Consider the following 23,379-nt stretch of genomic DNA (forward strand, 5'->3'; position numbering starts at 1 on the left):
GTTCTGGTAAAAGATGAACCAGCCTCTGTGTGGTTCTGATGGTTCTGGTGAAAGATAAACCAGCCTCTGTGTGGTTCTGATGGTTCTGGTGAAAGATAAACCAGCCTCTGTGTGGTTCTGGTGAAAGATAAACCAGCCTGTGTGTGGTTCTGATGGTTCTGGTAAAAGATGAACCAGCCTCTGTGTGGTTCTGATGGTTCTGGTGAAAGATAAACCAGCCTCTGTGTGGTTCTGATGGTTCTGGTGAAAGATAAACCAGCCTCTGTGTGGTTCTGATGGTTCTGGTAAAAGATAAACCAGCCTCTGTGTGGTTCTGATGGTTCTGGTGAAAGATGAACCAGCCTCTGTGTGGTTCTGATGGTTCTGGTGAAAGATGAACCAAACTCTGTGTGGTTCTGATGGTTCTGGTGAAAGATAAACCAGCCTCTGTGTGGTTCTGGTGAAAGATGAACCAGCCTCTGTGTGGTTCTGATGGTTCTGGTAAAAGATAAACCAGCCTCTGTGTGGTTCTGATGGTTCTGGTGAAAGATGAACCAGCCTCTGTGTGGTTCTGATGGTTCTGGTGAAAGATGAACCAAACTCTGTGTGGTTCTGATGGTTCTGGTGAAAGATAAACCAGCCTCTGTGTGGTTCTGATGGTTCTGGTGAAAGATGAACCAGCCTCTGTGTGGTTCTGATGGTTTTGGTAAAAGATAAACCAGCCTCTGTGTGGTTCTGATGGTTCTGGTGAAAGATGAACAAGCCTCTGTGTGGTTCTGATGGTTCTGGTGAAAGATGAACCAGCCTCTGTGTGGTTCTGATGGTGCTGGTAAAAGATAAACTAAACTCTGTGTGGTTCTGATGGTTCTGGTGAAAGATAAACCAGCCTCTGTGTGGTTCTGATGGTTCTGGTGAAAGATAAACCAGCCTCTGTGTGGTTCTGATGGTTCTGGTAAAAGATAAACCAGCCTCTGTGTGGTTCTGATGGTTCAAGTGAAAGATAAACCAGCCTCTGTGTGGTTCTGATGGTTCTGGTGAAAGATAAACCAGCCTCTGTGTGGTTCTAATGGTTCTGGTAAAAGATGAACCAGCCTCTGTGTGGTTCTGATGGTTCTGGTGAAAGATGAACCAGCCTCTGTGTGGTTCTGATGGTTCTGGTGAAAGATAAACCAGCCTCTGTGTGGTTCTGATGGTTCTGGTAAAAGATGAACCAGCCTCTGTGTGGTTCTGATGGTGCTGGTAAAAGATAAACTAAACTCTGTGTGGTTCTGATGGTTCTGGTAAAATATGAACCAGCCTCTGTGTGGTTCTGATGGTTCTGGTAAAAGATAAACCAGCCTCTGTGTGGTTCTGATGGTTCTGGTAAAAGATAAACCAGCCTCTGTGTGGTTCTGATGGTTCTGGTGAAAGATGAACCAGCCTCTGTGTGGTTCTGATGGTTCTGGTGAAAGATAAACCAGCCTCTGTGTGGTTCTGATGGTTCTGGTGAAATCAGAACCACACACAGGCTGGTTACCTCCTGTTAGCAGCTTTAACTGAACTGGACCTACTTTCCCAGCTGGACAGAACTGTCCTTCCCCAGGGAATATGGGCCCACACATGCTGACCCGGTCCACTCACCAGTCAGTGTGCTGATCATCGACCACCAGCAGGATCTTGGGTTTGCGTACCACGGGTTTGGCCGGCTGGGCGCCGCCTGCCGGGCCCTCGGCTGATTTAGCGTGAGCAGCGGCAGCCACGCTCTGGGCCATCTGTGCGCTCTTTACCACACTGGAGAAGGAGCTGAGGAAGCTCCCGGACCCAGCCGCCGAGCCAGAACCAGAACCAGAACCCTGGGTCTGGCTGGGGATGCTCGGGGGCTGCCTCCTCTCTGTCGCCGGGGAGGCGGGCGAGGAGGTGGAGGAACCCGGGGGGGTCGGCCTCTGCAGATCCATCATGTAGCCGTTGGGGAGGTTGGCCACAAAGCTGCTGTCGGACAGGCGCCGGCGAAGGTAGTTCATGGTGAGGGGCAGGTGGGTCCGTCAGAACCAGAGGAGGGGAAGCACACCTGGAGTCCTGCAGACAGACAGAGAGAGACCCACAAATCAGAGAGACCCACAAATCAGAGAGAGACCCACAAACCAGAGAGAGACCCACAAATCAGAGAGAGACCCACAAATCAGAGAGAGACCGTTTACACCCACAAATCAGAGACCGTTCACACCCACAAATCAGAGAGAGACCCACAAATCAGAGAGAGACACACAAATCAGAGAGAGACCGAAAAATCAGAGAGAGACCCACAAATCAGAGAGAGACCCACAAATCAGAGAGAGACCCACAAATCAGAGAGAGACCCACAAATCAGAGACCGTTCACACCCACAAATCAGAGAGAGACCCACAAATCAGAGAGAGACCCACAAATCAGAGAGAGACCCACAAATCAGAGACCGTTCACACCCACAAACCAGAGAGATCCACAAATCAGAGACCGTTCACACCCACAAATCAGAGAGAGACCCACAAATCAGAGAGAGACCCACAAATCAGAGAGAGACCGTTTACACCCACAAATCAGAGACCGTTCACACCCACAAATCAGAGAGAAACCGTTTAGACCCACAAATCAGAGACTGTTCACACCCACAAATCAGAGAGAGACCCACAAATCAGAGAGAGACCCACAAATCCGAGAGAGACCCACAAACCAGAGAGAGACCCACAAATCAGAGAGAGACCCACAAATAAGAGAGAGACCCACAAATCAGAGAGAGACCCACAAATCAGAGAGAGACCCACAAATCAGAGAGAGACCGTTCACACCCACAAATCAGAGAGAGACCCACAAATCAGAGAGAGACCCACAAATCAGAGAGAGACCGTTTACACCCACAAATCAGAGACCGCTCACACCCACAAATCAGAGAGAAACCGTTTAGACCCACAAATCAGAGACTGTTCACACCCACAAATCAGAGAGAGACCCACAAATCAGAGAGAGACCCACAAATCAGAGAGAGACCCACAAATCAGAGAGACCGTTTACAACCACAAATCAGAGAGAGACCCACAAATCAGAGAGAGACCCACAAATCAGAGACCGCTCACACCCACAAATCAGAGACCGTTTACACCCACAAATCAGAGAGACCCACAAATCAGAGAGAGACCCACAAATCAGAGAGAGACCGTTCACACCCACAAATCAGAGAGAGACCGTTCACACCCACAAATCAGAGAGAGACCGTTCACACCCACAAATCAGAGAGAGACCGTTCACACCCACAAATCAGAGAGAGACCGTTCACACCCACAAATCAGAGAGAGACCCACAAATCAGAGAGAGACCCACAAATCAGAGAGAGACCGTTTACACCCACAAATCAGAGACCGTTCACACCCACAAATCAGAGAGAAACCGTTTAGACCCACAAATCAGAGACCGTTCACACCCACAAATCAGAGAGAGACCGTTTAGACCCACAAATCAGAGAGAGACCCACAAATCAGAGAGAGACCCACAAATCAGAGAGAGACCCACAAATCAGAGAGAGACCGTTTACACCCACAAATCAGAGACCGTTCACACCCACAAATCAGAGAGAAACCGTTTAGACCCACAAATCAGAGAGAGACCGTTCACACCCACAAATCAGAGAGAGACCGTTTAGACCCACAAATCAGAGAGAGACCGTTCACACCCACAAATCAGAGAGAGACCGTTTAGACCCACAAATCAGAGACTGTTCACACCCACAAATCAGAGACCGTTCACACCCACAAATCAGAGACCGTTCACACCCACAAATCAGAGACCGTTCACACCCACAAAAAAGAGAGACCGTTCACACCCACAAATCAGAGACCGTTCACACCCACAAAAAAGAGAGACCGTTCACACCCACAAATCAGAGACCGTTCACACCCACAAATCAGAGACCGTTCACACCCACAAAAAAGAGAGACCGTTCACACCCACAAATCAGAGAGAGACCGTTTAGACCCACAAATCAGAGACCGTTTACACCCACAAATCAGAGAGAGACCGTTCACACCCACAAATCAGAGACCGTTCACACCCACAAAAAAGAGAGACCGCTCACACCCACAAATCAGAGAGAGACCGTTTAGACCCACAAATCAGAGACCGTTTACACCCACAAATCAGAGAGAGACCGTTCACACCCAAAAGTCAGAGAGAGACCGTTTAGACCCACAAATCAGAGACCGTTCACACCCACAAAAAAGAGAGACCGCTCACACCCACAAATCAGAGAGAGACCGTTTAGACCCACAAATCAGAGAGAGACCGTTCACACCCACAAATCAGAGAGAGACCGTTCACACCCACAAATCAGAGACCGTTCACACCCACAAATCAGAGAGAGACCGTTCACACCCACAAATCAGAGACCGTTCACACCCACAAATCAGAGACCGTTTACACCCACAAATCAGAGAGAGACCGTTTAGACCCACAAATCAGAGACCGTTCACACCCACAAATCAGAGACCGTTCACACCCACAAATCAGAGAGAAACCGTTTAGACCCACAAATCAGAGACCGTTCACACCCACAAATCAGAGAGAGACCGTTTAGACCCACAAATCAGAGAGAGACCGTTTAGACCCACAAATCAGAGAGAGACCCACAAATCAGAGAGAGACCCACAAATCAGAGAGAGACCGTTTACACCCACAAATCAGAGACCGTTCACACCCACAAATCAGAGAGAAACCGTTTAGACCCACAAATCAGAGAGAGACCGTTCACACCCACAAATCAGAGAGAGACCGTTCACACCCACAAATCAGAGAGAGACCGTTCACACCCACAAATCAGAGAGAGACCCACAAATCAGAGAGAGACCCACAAATCAGAGAGAGACCGTTTACACCCACAAATCAGAGACCGTTCACACCCACAAATCAGAGAGAAACCGTTTAGACCCACAAATCAGAGAGAGACCGTTTACACCCACAAATCAGAGACCGTTCACACCCACAAATCAGAGAGAAACCGTTCACACCCACAAATCAGAGAGAGACCGTTTAGACCCACAAATCAGAGAGAGACCCACAAATCAGAGAGAGACCCACAAATCAGAGAGAGACCCACAAATCAGAGAGAGACCCACAAATCAGAGAGAGACCCACAAATCAGAGAGAGACCCACAAATCAGAGACCGTTCACACCCACAAATCAGAGAGAGACCCACAAATCAGAGACCGTTCACACCCACAAATCAGAGACCGTTCACACCCACAAATCAGAGAGACCCACAAATCAGAGAGAGACCCACAAATCAGAGAGAGACCCACAAATCAGAGAGAGACCCACAAATCAGAGACCGTTCACACCCACAAATCAGAGAGAGACCCACAAATCAGAGACCGTTCACACCCACAAATCAGAGAGAGACCCACAAATCAGAGAGAGACCCACAAATCAGAGAGAGACCCACAAATCAGAGAGAGACCCACAAATCAGAGAGAGACCCACAAATCAGAGAGAGACCGTTCACACCCACAAATCAGAGAGAGACCGTTCACACCCACAAACCAGAGAGACTGTTTACACCCACAAATCAGAGAGAGACCCACAAATCAGAGAGAGACCCACAAATCAGAGACCGCTCACACCCACAAATCAGAGACCGTTCACACCCACAAATCAGAGGGAGACCCACAAATCAGAGAGACCCACAAATCAGAGAGAGACCCACAAATCAGAGAGAGACCCACAAATCAGAGAGAGACCGTTCACACCCACAAATCAGAGAGAGACCGTTCACACCCACAAATCAGAGAGAGACCGTTCACACCCACAAATCAGAGAGAGACCGTTTAGACCCACAAATCAGAGACCGCTCACACCCACAAATCAGAGAGAGACCGTTTACACCCACAAATCAGAGGGAGACCCACAAATCAGAGAGAGACCGTTCACACCCACAAATCAGAGAGAGACCGTTTACACCCACAAATCAGAGAGAGACCCACAAATCAGAGAGAGACCGTTTACACCCACAAATCAGAGAGAGACCGTTCACACCCACAAATCAGAGAGAAACCGTTTAGACCCACAAATCAGAGACTGTTCACACCCACAAAAAAGAGAGACCGTTCACACCCACAAATCAGAGACCGTTCACACCCACAAATCAGAGAGAGACCCACAAATCAGAGAGAGACCCACAAATCAGAGAGAGACCCACAAATCAGAGAGAGACCCACAAATCAGAGAGAGACCGTTTACACCCACAAATCAGAGAGAGACCGTTTAGACCCACAAATCAGAGACCGTTCACACCCACAAAAAAGAGAGACCGTTCACACCCACAAATCAGAGACCGTTCACACCCACAAATCAGAGAGAGACCGTTCACACCCACAAATCAGAGACCGTTCACACCCACAAATCAGAGACGTTCACACCCACAAATCAGAGACCGTTCACACCCACAAATCAGAGACCGTTCACAGCCACAAAAAAGAGAGACCGTTCACACCCACAAATCAGAGACCGTTTACACCCACAAATCAGAGAGAGACCGTTTACACCCACAAATCAGAGACCGTTCACACCCACAAATCAGAGAGAGACCGTTCACACCCACAAATCAGAGAGAGACCGTTCACACCCACAAATCAGAGAGAGACCGTTCACACCCAAAAGTCAGAGAGAGACCGTTTAGACCCACAAATCAGAGACCGTTCACACCCACAAAAAAGAGAGACCGTTTACACCCACAAATCAGAGAGAGACCGTTTACACCCACAAATCAGAGACCGTTTACACCCACAAATCAGAGAGAGACCGTTTAGACCCACAAATCAGAGACTGTTCACACCCACAAATCAGAGACCGTTCACACCCACAAATCAGAGACCGTTCACACCCACAAATCAGAGACCGTTCACACCCACAAAAAAGAGAGACCGTTCACACCCACAAATCAGAGACCGTTCACACCCACAAATCAGAGACCGTTCACACCCACAAAAAAGAGAGACCGTTCACACCCACAAATCAGAGACCGTTTACACCCACAAATCAGAGAGAGACCGTTTACACCCACAAATCAGAGACCGTTCACACCCACAAAAAAGAGAGACCGCTCACACCCACAAATCAGAGAGAGACCGTTTAGACCCACAAATCAGAGAGAGACCGTTCACACCCACAAATCAGAGACCGTTCACACCCACAAATCAGAGAGAGACCGTTCACACCCACAAATCAGAGACCGTTCACACCCACAAATCAGAGACCGTTTACACCCACAAATCAGAGAGAGACCGTTTAGACCCACAAATCAGAGACCGTTCACACCCACAAATCAGAGAGAGACCGTTCACACCCACAAATCAGAGACCGTTCACACCCACAAATCAGAGACCGTTTACACCCACAAATCAGAGAGAGACCGTTTAGACCCACAAATCAGAGACCGTTCACACCCACAAAAAAGAGAGACCGTTCACACCCACAAATCAGAGACCGTTTACACCCACAAATCAGAGACCGTTCACACCCACAAAAAAGAGAGACTGTTCACACCCACAAATCAGAGACCGTTTACACCCACAAATCAGAGAGAGACCGTTTACACCCACAAATCAGAGAGAGACCGTTTAGACCCACAAATCAGAGACCGTTCACACCCACAAAAAAGAGAGAGACCGTTTAGACCCACAAATCAGAGACCGTTCACACCCACAAATCAGAGAGAGACCCACAAATCAGAGAGAGACCCACAAATCAGAGAGAGACCCACAAATCAGAGAGAGACCCACAAATCAGAGAGAGACCCACAAATCAGAGAGAGACCGTTCACACCCACAAATCAGAGAGAGACCGTTCACACCCACAAATCAGAGAGAGACCGTTCACACCCACAAATCAGAGAGACTGTTTACACCCACAAATCAGAGAGAGACCGTTCACACCCACAAATCAGAGAGACCGTTTACACCCACAAATCAGAGAGAGACCCACAAATCAGAGAGAGACCCACAAATCAGAGACCGCTCACACCCACAAATCAGAGACCGTTCACACCCACAAATCAGAGGGAGACCCACAAATCAGAGAGACCCACAAATCAGAGAGAGACCCACAAATCAGAGAGAGACCCACAAATCAGAGAGAGACCGTTCACACCCACAAATCAGAGAGAGACCGTTCACACCCACAAATCAGAGACCGTTCACACCCACAAATCAGAGACCGTTCACACCCACAAATCAGAGACCGTTCACAGCCACAAAAAAGAGAGACCGTTCACACCCACAAATCAGAGACCGTTTACACCCACAAATCAGAGAGAGACCGTTTACACCCACAAATCAGAGACCGTTCACACCCACAAATCAGAGAGAGACCGTTCACACCCACAAATCAGAGACCGTTCACACCCACAAATCAGAGACCGTTTACACCCACAAATCAGAGAGAGACCGTTTAGACCCACAAATCAGAGACCGTTCACACCCACAAATCAGAGAGAGACCGTTCACACCCACAAATCAGAGACCGTTCACACCCACAAATCAGAGACCGTTTACACCCACAAATCAGAGAGAGACCGTTTAGACCCACAAATCAGAGACCGTTCACACCCACAAAAAAGAGAGACCGTTCACACCCACAAATCAGAGACCGTTTACACCCACAAATCAGAGACCGTTCACACCCACAAAAAAGAGAGACTGTTCACACCCACAAATCAGAGACCGTTTACACCCACAAATCAGAGAGAGACCGTTTACACCCACAAATCAGAGAGAGACCGTTTAGACCCACAAATCAGAGACCGTTCACACCCACAAAAAAGGGAGAGACCGTTTAGACCCACAAATCAGAGACCGTTCACACCCACAAATCAGAGAGAGACCCACAAATCAGAGAGAGACCCACAAATCAGAGAGAGACCCACAAATCAGAGAGAGACCCACAAATCAGAGAGAGACCCACAAATCAGAGAGAGACCGTTCACACCCACAAATCAGAGAGAGACCGTTCACACCCACAAATCAGAGAGAGACCGTTCACACCCACAAATCAGAGAGACTGTTTACACCCACAAATCAGAGAGAGACCGTTTACACCCACAAATCAGAGAGAGACCCACAAATCAGAGAGAGACCCACAAATCAGAGACCGCTCACACCCACAAATCAGAGACCGTTCACACCCACAAATCAGAGGGAGACCCACAAATCAGAGAGACCCACAAATCAGAGAGAGACCCACAAATCAGAGAGAGACCGTTCACACCCACAAATCAGAGAGAGACCGTTCACACCCACAAATCAGAGACCGTTCACACCCACAAATCAGAGACCGTTCACACCCACAAATCAGAGACCGTTCACAGCCACAAAAAAGAGAGACCGTTCACACCCACAAATCAGAGACCGTTTACACCCACAAATCAGAGAGAGACCGTTTACACCCACAAATCAGAGACCGTTCACACCCACAAATCAGAGAGAGACCGTTCACACCCACAAATCAGAGAGAGACCGTTCACACCCACAAATCAGAGAGAGACCGTTCACACCCAAAAGTCAGAGAGAGACCGTTTACACCCACAAATCAGAGACCGTTCACACCCACAAATCAGAGACCGTTCACACCCACAAAAAAGAGAGACCGTTTACACCCACAAATCAGAGAGAGACCGTTTACACCCACAAATCAGAGACCGTTTACACCCACAAATCAGAGAGAGAGACCGTTTAGACCCACAAATCAGAGACTGTTCACACCCACAAATCAGAGACCGTTCACACCCACAAATCAGAGACCGTTCACACCCACAAATCAGAGACCGTTCACACCCACAAAAAAGAGAGACCGTTCACACCCACAAATCAGAGACCGTTTACACCCACAAATCAGAGACCGTTCACACCCACAAATCAGAGACCGTTCACACCCACAAAAAAGAGAGACCGTTCACACCCACAAATCAGAGAGAGACCGTTTACACCCACAAATCAGAGACCGTTCACACCCACAAAAAAGAGAGACCGCTCACACCCACAAATCAGAGAGAGACCGTTTAGACCCACAAATCAGAGACCGTTTACACCCACAAATCAGAGAGACCGTTCACACCCAAAAGTCAGAGAGAGACCGTTTAGACCCACAAATCAGAGAGAGACCGTTCACACCCACAAATCAGAGAGAGACCGTTCACACCCACAAATCAGAGACCGTTCACACCCACAAATCAGAGACCGTTTACACCCACAAATCAGAGAGAGACCGTTTAGACCCACAAATCAGAGACCGTTCACACCCACAAAAAAGAGAGACCGTTCACACCCACAAATCAGAGACCGTTCACACCCACAAATCAGAGACCGTTCACACCCACAAAAAAGAGAGACCGTTCACACCCACAAATCAGAGACCGTTTACACCCACAAATCAGAGACCGTTCACACCCACAAATCAGAGACCGTTTACACCCACAAATCAGAGAGAGACCGTTTAGACCCACAAATCAGAGACCGTTCACACCCACAAAAAAGAGAGAGACTGTTTAGACCAACAAATCAGAGACCGTTCACACCCACAAATCAGAGAGAGACCGTTCACACCCAAAAATCAGAGAGAGACCGTTCACACCCACAAATCAGAGAGAGACCGTTCACACCCACAAATCAGAGAGAGACCGTTCACACCCACAAATCAGAGACCGTTCACACCCACAAATCAGAGACCGTTCACACCCACAAATCAGAGACCGTTCACACCCACAAATCAGAGAGAGACCGTTCACACCCACAAATCAGAGACCGTTTACACCCACAAATCAGAGACCGTTCACACCCACAAATCAGAGAGAGACCCACAAATCAGAGAGAGACCCACAAATCAGAGAGAGACCGTTTACACCCACAAATCAGAGAGAGACCGTTCACACCCACAAATCAGAGAGAGACCGTTCACACCCACAAATCAGAGAGAGACCGTTTAGACCCACAAATCAGAGACCGTTTACACCCACAAATCAGAGAGAGACCGTTTAGACCCACAAATCAGAGACCGTTCACACCCACAAAAAAGAGAGACCGCTCACACCCACAAATCAGAGAGAGACCGTTTACACTCACAAATCAGAGACCGTTCACACCCACAAATCAGAGAGAGACCCACAAATCAGAGACAGACCCACAAATCAGAGAGAGACCGTTTACACCCACAAAAAAGAGAGACCGTTTACACCCACAAATCAGAGAGAGACCGTTTAGACCCACAAATCAGAGACCGTTTACACCCACAAATCAGAGAGAGACCGTTTAGACCCACAAATCAGAGAGAGACCGTTTAGACCCACAAATCAGAGACCGTTCACACCCACAAAAAAGAGAGACCGTTTAGACCCACAAATCAGAGACCGTTCACACCCACAAATCAGAGACCGTTCGAACCCACAAAAAAGAGAGACCGTTCACACCCACAAATCAGAGACCGTTCACACCCACAAATCAGAGAGAGACCGTTCACACCCACAAATCAGAGAGAGACCGTTCACACCCACAAATCAGAGAGAGACCGTTTACACCCACAAATCAGAGACCGTTTACACCCACAAATCAGAGAGAGACCGTTTAGACCCACAAATCAGAGACCGTTCACACCCACAAAAAAGAGAGACCGCTCACACCCACAAATCAGAGAGAGACCGTTTAGACCCACAAATCAGAGACCGTTTACACCCACAAATCAGAGAGAGACCGTTTAGACCCACAAATCAGAGACCGTTCACACCCACAAAAAAGAGAGAGACCGTTCACACCCACAAAAAAGAGAGACCGTTCACACCCACAAATCAGAGACCGTTTACACCCACAAATCAGAGAGAGACCGTTTAGACCCACTAATCAGAGACCGTTCACACCCACAAATCAGAGAGAGACCCACAAATCAGAGAGAGACCGTTCACACCCACAAATCAGAGACCGTTCACACCCACAAATCAGAGACCGTTCACACCCACAAATCAGAGAGAGACCGTTTAGACCCACAAATCAGAGACCGTTCACACCCACAAAAAAGAGAGACCGTTCACACCCACAAATCAGAGACCGTTCACACCCACAAATCAGAGACCGTTCACACCCACAAATCAGAGAGAGACCGTTCACACCCACAAATCAGAGAGAGACCGTTCACACCCACAAATCAGAGACCGTTCACACCCACAAATCAGAGAGAGACCGTTCACACCCACAAATCAGAGAGAGACCGTTCACACCCACAAATCAGAGACCGTTCACACCCACAAAAAAGAGAGACCGTTCACACCCACAAATCAGAGACCGTTCACACCCACAAATCAGAGAGAGACCGTTTAGACCCACAAATCAGAGACCGTTCACACCCACAAATCAGAGAGAGACCGTTCACACCCACAAATCAGAGAGAGACCGTTCACACCCACAAATCAGAGAGAGACCGTTCACACCCACAAATCAGAGAGAGACCCACAAATCAGAGAGAGACCCACAAATCAGAGAGAGACCCACAAATCAGAGAGACCGTTTACACCCACAAATCAGAGAGAGACCGTTTACACCCACAAATCAGAGACCGTTCACACCCACAAATCAGAGAGAGACCGTTCACACTCACAAATCAGAGACCGTTCACACCCACAAATCAGAGACCGTTCACACCCACAAATCAGAGAGAGACCGTTTAGACCCACAAATCAGAGACCGTTCACACCCACAAAAAAGAGAGACCGTTCACACCCACAAATCAGAGACCGTTTAGACCCACAAATCAGAGACCGTTCACACCCACAAATCAGAGAGAGACCGTTCACACCCACAAATCAGAGAGAGACCGTTCACACCCACAAATCAGAGAGAGACCCACAAATCAGAGAGAGACCGTTTACACCCACAAATCAGAGAGAGACCGTTTACACCCACAAATCAGAGACCGTTCACACCCACAAATCAGAGACCGTTCACACCCACAAATCAGAGACCGTTCACACCCACAAATCAGAGAGAGACCGTTTATACCCACAAATCAGAGACCGTTCACACCCACAAATCAGAGAGAGACCGTTTATACCCACAAATCAGAGACCGTTCACACCCACAAATCAGAGACCGCTCACACCCAAAAGTCCTGTTTTTACTCAGAAAATAAGCAGCTTGGCCAAAAACACTCAGGTTCAGTTTAACTTGTTTAGGGGAACAGTTTCACTGTTACACAACAACAGAGTTAAAAACACAGGAAGTCCAAACCATGAGCTGATTTATCAAAGGCTGCTGGAATAACAGTGTACTGGTTACATTATTCTTGATTTACTGCAGGAAATGTAAGATAACTTTTCGAATAAAGAATTAAAACCTTTCAGGACAGATGATCTGACTCATTAAAACTTCTTTTCCATGCAACTTTGGTTTCTGGAGCTCTGTTCTTCCTTATTTTCCATGCTTTGGTTTCTGGAGCTCTGTTCTTCCACCCATCCCAGACTGACAGCAGATACCTTCCTTACAGCAGTTCATGGTTCAAATGAAAGTCTTTTTATTAGTTAGTTTTATTTATTATCAGCTTTAATGACTCAGTGATCAGCTCTGTCCGTGGTCCTGAACAGTGAAAAACAGGCAACACTGAACCACCTGGTAACTTCCTGTCAGTTTGTGCTGGTTAGCAGATAACCAGCAGAACCGGTCCCAGAACCGGTTCCAGAACTGGTTCCTCCCAACGACAGTTTTCCTGGATGGCAGCAACACATCATCTTTAGTAAATCTGGACATTTTGGTGCTTCAATTGTTTAACCCTAACCCTCAACTGGAATACCCCCCAAAAGTTGGATTTCCAACCTGTTAAGCTGGTGGAACCAGACCGGACCTCAGGATCCAACAGGACCCCCCCGACCAGAATATCAGCAGTTATATCAGTCAGTTTATTTCTCATTACATCAGTCAAACACTGAATAGCCCACACTGCTTCTGTTTGTTTGTGTAAAACAGAGCGAAAAGCAGTGTCCCCAGATTGTTTTGCTAATATTCGCTGGTCTGGTCATTGAATGCTTTCCATCTTCCAACTGCAACACAATCAAAGGATAGATAAAAAGTAATGATAAGAACATCTGTTAGACTTAACCGTGTCAAAGAAGAAGAGCTGATATGTGTCAAGGCCTCGGGACACAGCTGCAGGGTCAGTTCTGTTTAAACTGTTCATTTATAATAAGGTTCAGGAGCTCCAGACTGAAAGGGCTGTGAAACTCTATGGAAATTAAATAAAAACCTCTCCACTCTGGGAGAAAAACTCAGGGCTATGAAAGATAATTAAATAAACTCACGCTCTGTCACTGAGGCGGACTTAAACAAAAGAAGCTCTCTGAAAAACAGAGGCTCTATGAAAAGGTTACAAATAAAAATCTCTCCAAAAACGGGAGGAACAAAACCAGGCTGTGAAACTCACTGTGAAGAAAACTAAGGCTTAAAGAAGAACTTCCACCAAAAAGATGTGCTCTGCAGGAGGATCGCTGCAGGCTCGAGGATTCTGTGGCGGTGGAAATAAGAGACGAGGAAATAAGCCGCGAGAATGAGGCTCAGAACAGAGACACTGGCACAAGAAAAGGGATCCAACTCTGGGAAGGGTTAAAGGTAACAATCAGACGCTGGATACAGGAGGAAGGCAAGGTACCTGAACCCAGAGGGAACATTTCAAAATAAAACAGGAAATGACGAAACAAGACATGAATCAGAACTTAAATGGTGACACGTTGCATAAGAATGAGTTACAAAGGCAGGGGGGGGGGGCAGAAACTGCAGGTGAAATAACAAAGAAGTGATGAGATCCACAGCGAATGTCTCTGTAAAGCAGCTGGAGTCTGTAAGGAGAACGCTTACGTAACACAGATCGGCTCGAACAGAACCTTTAAACCTAATTAAAAGGAGCTCTCAGAAGAAATGGAGCTGGGATGAGATGAAAGTGCATTTCTTATTGCAGCATCGTATTTTAGGAGGAAGCGTCTGCTGCTGTTCTGGTGGTTAAAGGCGGGGAAAGGTCTAAGAAGCCCGCAGAAGCAGGAGGGAACGGATGCTGGGCATCATGAAGCTTCTGGGTCGTTTCACAGCTCGGATCTCAGCGGTTCTTCTATAATCATTATATTATATCGTAATGTTCTTCTGTAAGCAGCACTGAAAGGTCTTCCTGCCATTTATAAACCCAGGGAAGAAGAAGTGAAGAAGCCTTTCAGATGAAACAAAAGCCATGAAGAAGAAGTCCAGCTGACCTGATTCAGGAAAACTAAAATAAATCGTTTAGTCCAATTCACACAGAACCGGTTAAAATAAGAAGCCGAGCTGAGGAAACCAACAGGTTCACTAAGTTTTTTTATATATATGGAGGAGGTGAGGATGGAGGAGGTGATGGAGGAGGTGAGGATGGAGGAGGTGAGGATAGAGGAGGTGAGGATGGAGGAGGTGATGGAGGAGGTGAGGATAGAGGAGGTGAGGATGGAGGAGGTGAGGATGGAGGAGGTGATGGAGGAGGTGAGGATGGAGGAGGTGAGGATGGAGGAGGTGAGGGAGGAGGAGGTGAGGATGGAGGAGGTGAGGATGGAGGAGGTGAGGATGGAGGAGGTGAGGGAGGAGGTGAGGATGGAGGAGGTGAGGATGGAGGAGGTGAGGGAGGAGGTGAGGATGGAGGAGGTGAGGATGGAGGAGGTGATGGAGGAGGTGATGGAGGAGTAGAAGTGCTCCATCTTTATAAATTAAGTGAACCTTAACAACCAGCTGAGGTGTTCTCAGTTCTCAGTAAAGTGATGATGTCATAAACTATTGATTAACAGGCTCAATTATTTGCTTTTATTGGGCTGAAAATGGTTTAAAAGAATAAAATCTGTGGAAAATAAAGTGCTGACGTTAGAGTTTTTCTGGTAAAATCAGGCGCTGAGCTGAAGGAGGGTGCACTTTCTTTTCTCTATGAATGAACGTGGCCAGCTTCAGCCTCGCTGTAACGACCTGATCTCATTGGACGGATTCAGAGCTGCAGGCTGAAACTCTTTCAGCTCGTCACTTTCTCCACTTTCTTAACTCCTCGGAAGCAGCTTTGTGCCTGAAGCCTTTAAACCACAGACTGGCTCTGCAGTGCGTCCACAGAGGAACCACAGAACCCTGCTGACCCAGAGGAGGAACTCACTTTCTAAAACCTGTGAGCTGTTCTAAAGAGCTGCTCTGAGCTCAGAGCTCCTTAAAGCTGAGCAGCAAACAGGCCGAGCCGTAATCACAGGCTGTGGAATGACGGGAGGAGCAGGATAATTCCACCCTGCACCGTGACTTCAGCTATATTTAAAAACGCTGAGATGAAGTGATGAGGCCTTCCTGTTCCTTCAGTTTCACATCCTGCCTGTGAAGCTGTTAAATCTAACACATCGTCTCAGGCTTTTCTGAGAGTTACGCACCGAAGCCTGACAGAACCGTTGATTAGCCACGGCCACCACGACTTCTTCAGCCTTTAAATATTCATGCCACGCAGCCAGATGTTTCTCCTCTTAAATAAATCATGAGATTACATGAAGGAGGTGACACAGGCGTCCCTCAGGGAGGTGTTATAAGCACCTGCCTCCTCTGATGCCAACACACTCACATTTAACAGTACATGTGGCATTTTAACTTGGATTAGACGTGTCTATATGTGTCATACCACCGTGAACTGAGGTCTGAAGGTTCTGAAAACAGAGGCTCTATCGGCATATTTCAACAGAAGTGTTAAATAATGAATAAAATGTGTAGAAAACTGTCATCTGTAAAGTTTTATGTATGAAGACGTCATAAAAAGGTCTAAAAATCCACTTTGTTCAGATGCAGCTTTGCAAACCTAAGCTGTGCTGCCATGTTCTTTTTAGAGAGAAGAGGCTTTCTCCTGCAGCCCTTCCAAACAAGCCATCCTTGTTCAGTCTTTTTCTAACTGTGCTGTCATGACCTTTAACCTTTAACATGCTAACTGAGGCCTGTAGAGTCTGAGATGTAGCTCTGGGCTTTTTCACCTTGGGGTGACCTTTAACCTTTAACATGCTAACTGAGGCCTGTAGAGTCTGAGATGTAGCTCTTGGCTTCTTCACCTTGGGGTGACCTTTAACCTTTAACATGCTAACTGAGGCCTGTAGAGTCTGAGATGTAGCTCTGGGCTTTTTCACCTTGGGGTGACCTTTAACCTTTAGCATGCTAACTGAGGCCTGTAGAGTCTGAGATGTAGCTCTGGGCTTTTTCACCTTGGGGTGACCTTTAACCTTTAACATGCTAACTGAGGCCTGTAGAGTCTGAGATGTAGCTCTGGGCTTTTTCACCTTGGGGTGACCTTTAACCTTTAACATGCTAACTGAGGCCTGTAGAGTCTGAGATGTAGCTCTGGGCTTTTTCACCTTGGGGTGACCTTTAACCTTTAACATGCTAACTGAGGCCTGTAGAGTCTGAGATGTAGCTCTGGGCTTTTTCACCTTGGGGTGACCTTTAACCTTTAACATGCTAACTGAGGCCTGTAGAGTCTGAGATGTAGCTCTGGGCTTTTTCACCTTGGGGTGACCTTTAACCTTTAACATGCTAACTGAGGCCTGTAGAGTCTGAGATGTAGCTCTGGGCTTTTTCACCTTGGGGTGACCTTTAACCTTTAACATGCTAACTGAGGCCTGTAGAGTCTGAGATGTAGCTCTTGGCTTCTTCACCTTGGGGTGACCTTTAACCTTTAACATGCTAACTGAGGCCTGTAGAGTCTGAGATGTATGACCTTTAACCTTTAACATGCTAACTGAGGCCTTTCTTACAAAAATCTCAACCCAACTCAGATAAACTGGACCAAGCTTAAGGAGATCAGTGAATAGCAACGTGGCTTTTATCCCCTAGGTCAGTCTGAGCCGAGGGGTTGGGGGGGGTAACCAGTTAGAGTCGGGGGGGCCGCTGACTGGACTCAGGTCAGAGAGTGAAATGAAACTGAAATGAAATTGAAAAGAAGTGGGGGGGCAGAGACACACAATGTAATGATGAGGAGGTGGCAGCAGCCAGCCCTGAGGCATTCTGGGGGATTATTAATAACCGTGTGGGACTCGCTGCCAGCTGGATAATCACAACAGTTACTATCTTTGAGTTTTACTATCAAATTCCCTTGAGTTCAGTGCTGTTGTCATGGTTACCGTAATTATTTCAATGCTCCGTTCTGTCCACTTTCAGACTGGGAAGATGTCTGATGTTGATACTGATGCATCCCATAAAGACCCCTCTGCATGTGTCTGAAAAACAAGTTAAAAATACCTCAATCTGGGCTAAATCTGTTGTTCAAATCTGCCTCCAAAGAGTAACGACGTCATCGTTGGGTTTTTCCTTTACAATGATTGGCTGTTTCCATTATAAACACACTGTTTGGCCTATTAAGTGTCCTTTAGTGATGGATGCTAATCTACATTCTTACAGTGAGTACAGTACAGTATTTTTATCATTTAGACTCAGGAATCGGCTCACATCATGCTAACATGCTAAGTTAGCTAGATGGATGCTATGATTTATTAAAGCTTAGCATCAGTTTGACACGAAGCATTTCACACTTTTTGACTCCTTCTGCAGAGTTGAATTTGAAGGTTGAACTGCTTATGATGCTGTTTGTGAAGCTGAATATTAGCATGAATAAAATGGTTTAATGGCTGCTGCTTTTTACTTCTTGCTCTTCGCAGATTTTATTATCACCCGATACCTTTGTGTTATTTCACTGCCGATAAAAGGTCCTCTGCAGATTACCAATAAAACAGCAGCTGAGCTGCAGTGTTTCCCCTCTTTAACCTGTATGCAGAACAGAGGAACACAGGCACTAACCTCTTAGGAAACACTGATGTCAAGGTTAAATATCTTTAGGCCGACTTTCACCAAACTGTAGATGAACGTATTTCATGCCAGGTTTAAAAACACCAGAGTTCCCCTTTAATGTATTCCAATAAATTTGACCAAAACTTAAAGATGAATAATTGCAAAGCGTTTAGCTCCATTATTGGTTAACACAGAGGGTTTCTCTGAGTCCGGCTGCTGTACCTTCATGAGTTGCTGTGGGAGTCGAAGCCTTCTGCTTATCTTAATGAGCCGGTGAACACTTGGAAGACACCATTAGGCTTGGGCTGTTCATGTCATTGCACCAAAATGCTTCCATTCTGCACGGACTCTACATGCATTTTCAAACTGAACAAGACGTAGTGAGATAACGGGGACATGCTGGTCGATTTAAAACCCATAAACCACGACGTTATCTGACAGCAGCCAACAGCAGAGAAAGCCGTGGTTGAACTGTGAAACTGGGCGGCTGCAGAGGCAGAGCGGGCTCAGGCTGAGCTGAGAGTTTCTGCAGGGACGGGCGGGTGAGGCGGGTGTCACAGCTCAGCCACCTCACTGCAGGCGCCATTAGTTCACATCCAGACAATAAACACTTCTCTCTGCCAACACTGCAGCAATTAGACAGGTTCATTAGAGACAACCTCAAAAAGCTTCTGAATAAAACTGAAAACTTCCAGATAAATATGACAGAACAACAATCTGTTGAACTATAAATGTTTCCATTGGACTAAGCTCAGTGAAATGATTCTGTCCCCCATTAGTATAGCCTGTTTCTGTGTTGCAGTCCTGCACAAAGTGGTCCATCTCTGCATGAAGGCTGGTGGACGCTGAACAGAAACAACTCATTAAGAACAAAAAGGTTGGCGTTATTTTGCAATTCATCGTTTCACTTGGAAACTGGCATCATTAGTGCAGCCGGCCTCCTGCTGGGGAGCATCTGTTGGAAGAAGGCTGGTTATGGATGAACGTGTGTCTGCCTCCTGATGGTGCCATTAATACTTAATGGGTTAGTTTAGTCGTATGGCGTCATCACCAATCGATACCCAGAGCACTGTGGAGCTCAAGCGACTGTATGCAAGAGTTCATGGCCGACACGAGGGGGGCATTTATCAGCTCATAAACACATTAAACACCATCAGATTTATTCACAATCCTGCAAGAACACACAGAAAAACTAAATAAAATGTAATATTTTCAGCTCTATAGGTGTAGCAGGAGGGTATTTTCAGCTCTATAAGTATAACAGGAGGGTATTTCTAGTTCTATAGGTGTAGCAGGAGGGTATTTTCAGCTCTATAGGTGAAGCAGGAGGGTATTTTCAGCTCTATAGGTGTAGCAGGAGGGTATTTTCAGCTCTATAGGTGTAGCAGAAGGGTATTTATAGTTCTATAGGTGTAGCATTCACTTTAACATTTAACATTAAACAATAAGAATACTCAACTTTCTACATTAACCTTACAAAACCCTTAAAAAGTGCACAAACAACAGGTGTAACCTGCTGTCAATCAAAGGCTAAACTGACAAATTTCAAAGATGCAATCAAAAAATGACAAACTTATCCATGAGTGTTGCTTCTGATGTCATCAAAGATTTGTTCAGATTTAGAGTCGTCTCTTGTTTGCTGGGAAACAACATGTGGTTGTGTAGACTGGAAGATTTGTTGCTCTTATATCACCAAACAGGGAAACCTTATTAGAGGGACACCAGAGATGTGTGGCAGCCGGCTGAAGGATGGAGGGAATCTGGCCTTTGTGAGGAGGAGCAGAAGGTGACTGTGCATCCATGCCAGTAAAAGGATGGACTGGGGTCAAAGGGCTTCACTATTAACAGCATCTAAAGATTCATATTCAAGCAGATTTAGCTCTCGGTTTAAAACTGTGTGCATATATCAGCTTATGCAGCTACTCAGTTAGAAAAGTTCCAGCTGGCTGTCACTCAGGCCTCATAAAGTGTGTTTTTACCAAAGTTTACCATCATTCTCCAGAGATTTGTGAGGGACAGAGGGAGTTTGTTCTTCCTGTGTTCCCTCGCTGGTCGTACTTTTGCATTCCCTCGCAAGAATGAGGTATTCTGTGACTCACTTCATGTGTCTCTGAGGGCAAATAGCTCAACTCTGAACTGAATTCATCTACAGAGGATATAGATTCATTAAAAACACGTAAATGATGTTAGATGCTGGGTCAAACCTGGACTGAATGGCTCTAATGGCTATAATTTAACCACGACACTGGATGCATTTGTGAGGATTTTTATGAGAATATTTCTGTCAATACTTACTCTGTATTGTTGATAAATTAATTTATACCATCTCTATAATCTTTCCTGTAACATGTGCCATCAGATCGTCCTCCTTCCTGTCACCTGACCCCCCACCTGGGTGCAGACAGGACCTTCTTCATCCCACCATTACCACTTTCCTCACCTCTGGATGTCCAACTTTAACGTTGCTGACAAAGTAAACTGGTTGGAACATCCCTTTAAGTGCGGTTCGGAGGCTGTGAATCAGAAGTTAACTTCAGCTGCATCTTGTTCCCTCACTGCCTCATGAACACATCATTATTAGAAAATAATGCAAAGTTTTTGCGAAGGAAGAACAAAATCTCCCCGTTCCTTAATATTAAAATTCTAAACTGTGAAATAATCTTTTATGTCAGTGCTGAATTAACAAGGATTTAAAAATCAGAAAAATGTACGTTGAAGGGGCTAATATGAATCTGTCAACCGTTAAAACCGTTGACCGCGGTTCTGTCGCCGGATGCGCGCGCACCCATTAACGCTGATGCGTTAGCTTGTTTTTGCTGCCCCCAGGTGGTCAGAAAAATTATGTCTCAGGCTTAAACAAACTCAGGATGCTGTAATATTTTTGTGTTGTGCATTTTATGCTAATAAGACAGAACCGTGGGGGCACACAGTGTCAAATGTGAGTGAAAAACGAGTCGCAATCCTTCAACAAACGTTCAGGGAAAAATCTTTGGATTTAGACAGAAGACTTTTTGTGTTAGTTTCTGGTCTCGTATTAAAATCCAAGCTGTCACTGGTAATTCTTGGTAGGATGACAGACCCATCGGCGTGCTGCAAAACGGAGTGTGTGGCAGTGGTGAGATGGACCCCACCACCCCCACCTCTCCACCGGCGGTGAAAGCTGAGGAAGAAGGAGTGACTGGACCGGAGGCTGCAGAGCCACGGCTGAGGGAATCCCTGCCGACAGAAACACCGCATCTCATCCGACCAATAACTGCCTTATCAGCGCCAATAAATACAGAAATACTGAGAAAGAAACGCTTCGTTTCATTATTTCCCATCCGAGCAACAGAGCCCGCAGCAGAAAACAGTCCAACACGGACACGAGGGCAGGAGACAAAGAATCGGGACCGATGCAGAAAGGAAACGTTCAAACAGGCACAGCTTACCTGAGCAGCTGGGGATGATGAACAAGTGTCGGATGATGAGCTTTCTTCTTCTTCCTCGGATGCTGCTGATGCTGATGCTTCTTCTTCTTCTGCGCTCCGCGGTCCTCCCCAGCCTCCCAGCCAAGCCCCCCTCAACACACTCTCTCTCTATCCACAATGCATGCTGGGAACGTGTCGGGTGTACCCCGTTCATAACCACCAATAATAACCACAATAACAATATTTATAAAAACTTAGATGTGGTCCTATCTGAAAAGCTTCTTAAATAATTTGTGTAAAAGTCCAGATTCCAAAATCTGACCCTGAATTAATGTGTTTTTTCTTTGTTCAGCCACTGAACTCTGAGCTATGAAGCATTCAGGCAGAAAAAAGGCTCCTAACTCAAGGGATGAACCAGTGTTGTGTCGACACAGAACAGACAACTTAGCAAAGAAGCCATTTTAAACTGGATCTTTAGGCTCTTTGTCACAAAGACACATCATTTGTTCCCATTTCTTTAGCTGCATCTATGAAAAACAGCAAAGAAAACACAGTTTGACAGACAGAAAATAGGATTTCTGCAGCAACAAGGTGATTCCCAAAGAGCTATTAGCTGAAAACTTGGCATATCTCAGCATGGTGTGCAGTGTGTCCTTAAAACATTTGAGGAAACTGGACAAGTGGAGGACAAAAGAAGAAGTGTCAGGCCTAAAAAACTATCTCCAGCAGATGAACAGGATCTGAAAGTGATGTCCTTAAGAAAGAGGAAAAAATCCAGCTGTGACCTGACAGGACCTGAGAGATGCATCTGGACCTTCAGCTGATCCATCTACTGTTGGCCCAAGCCTCATCAGAAATGGGCTCCATGGAAGGGTGGCTGTCAAGAAGCCGTTCTTAAGGAAGGGAAACAGGGAGAAAAGGCTGAGCTGTGCCAAATGACACAAGAAGTGGACTGAAAATCAGTGGCAACAGGTCTTATGGAGGGATGAATCCTCCCCAGAGCCCGGACCTCAACATTATTGAAGCAGTGTGGGATCATCTGACAGAGAACGGAACAAAAGGCAGCCCACATCCAAAGAAGAGCTTTGGGATGTCCTTCAAGAAGCCTGGAGAACTATTCCTGAAGACTCCTTAAAGAAATGACAGAAAGCTTGTCTCAGAGGGT

The 23,379-nt window shown here is 46.5% G+C and overlaps 1 protein-coding gene across 1 annotated transcript in view; it reads right to left on the reverse strand.

The window, feature by feature from the left end:
- syn3 (synapsin III) overlaps positions 1–22,352 on the reverse strand; it is a 108,255-nt gene extending 85,903 nt beyond the window's left edge. Inside the window, exons 1-2 of the mRNA XM_072379125.1 lie at positions 22,236–22,352; positions 1,600–2,034 (exon numbers count right to left, since the gene is read on the reverse strand). Coding sequence (XP_072235226.1) covers positions 1,600–1,979 — 380 coding nt within the window. The 5' untranslated portion in view covers positions 1,980–2,034; positions 22,236–22,352. The remainder of the gene's footprint in view (positions 1–1,599; positions 2,035–22,235) is intronic.
- Positions 22,353–23,379: the final 1,027 nt, after the last annotated feature.

The sequence above is a fragment of the Leuresthes tenuis genome, unplaced genomic scaffold (genome assembly GCF_036924035.1).
Source record: "Leuresthes tenuis unplaced genomic scaffold, fLeuTen1.0.hap1 SCAF_35, whole genome shotgun sequence".
NCBI classification, from domain to species: domain Eukaryota; kingdom Metazoa; phylum Chordata; class Actinopteri; order Atheriniformes; family Atherinopsidae; genus Leuresthes; species Leuresthes tenuis.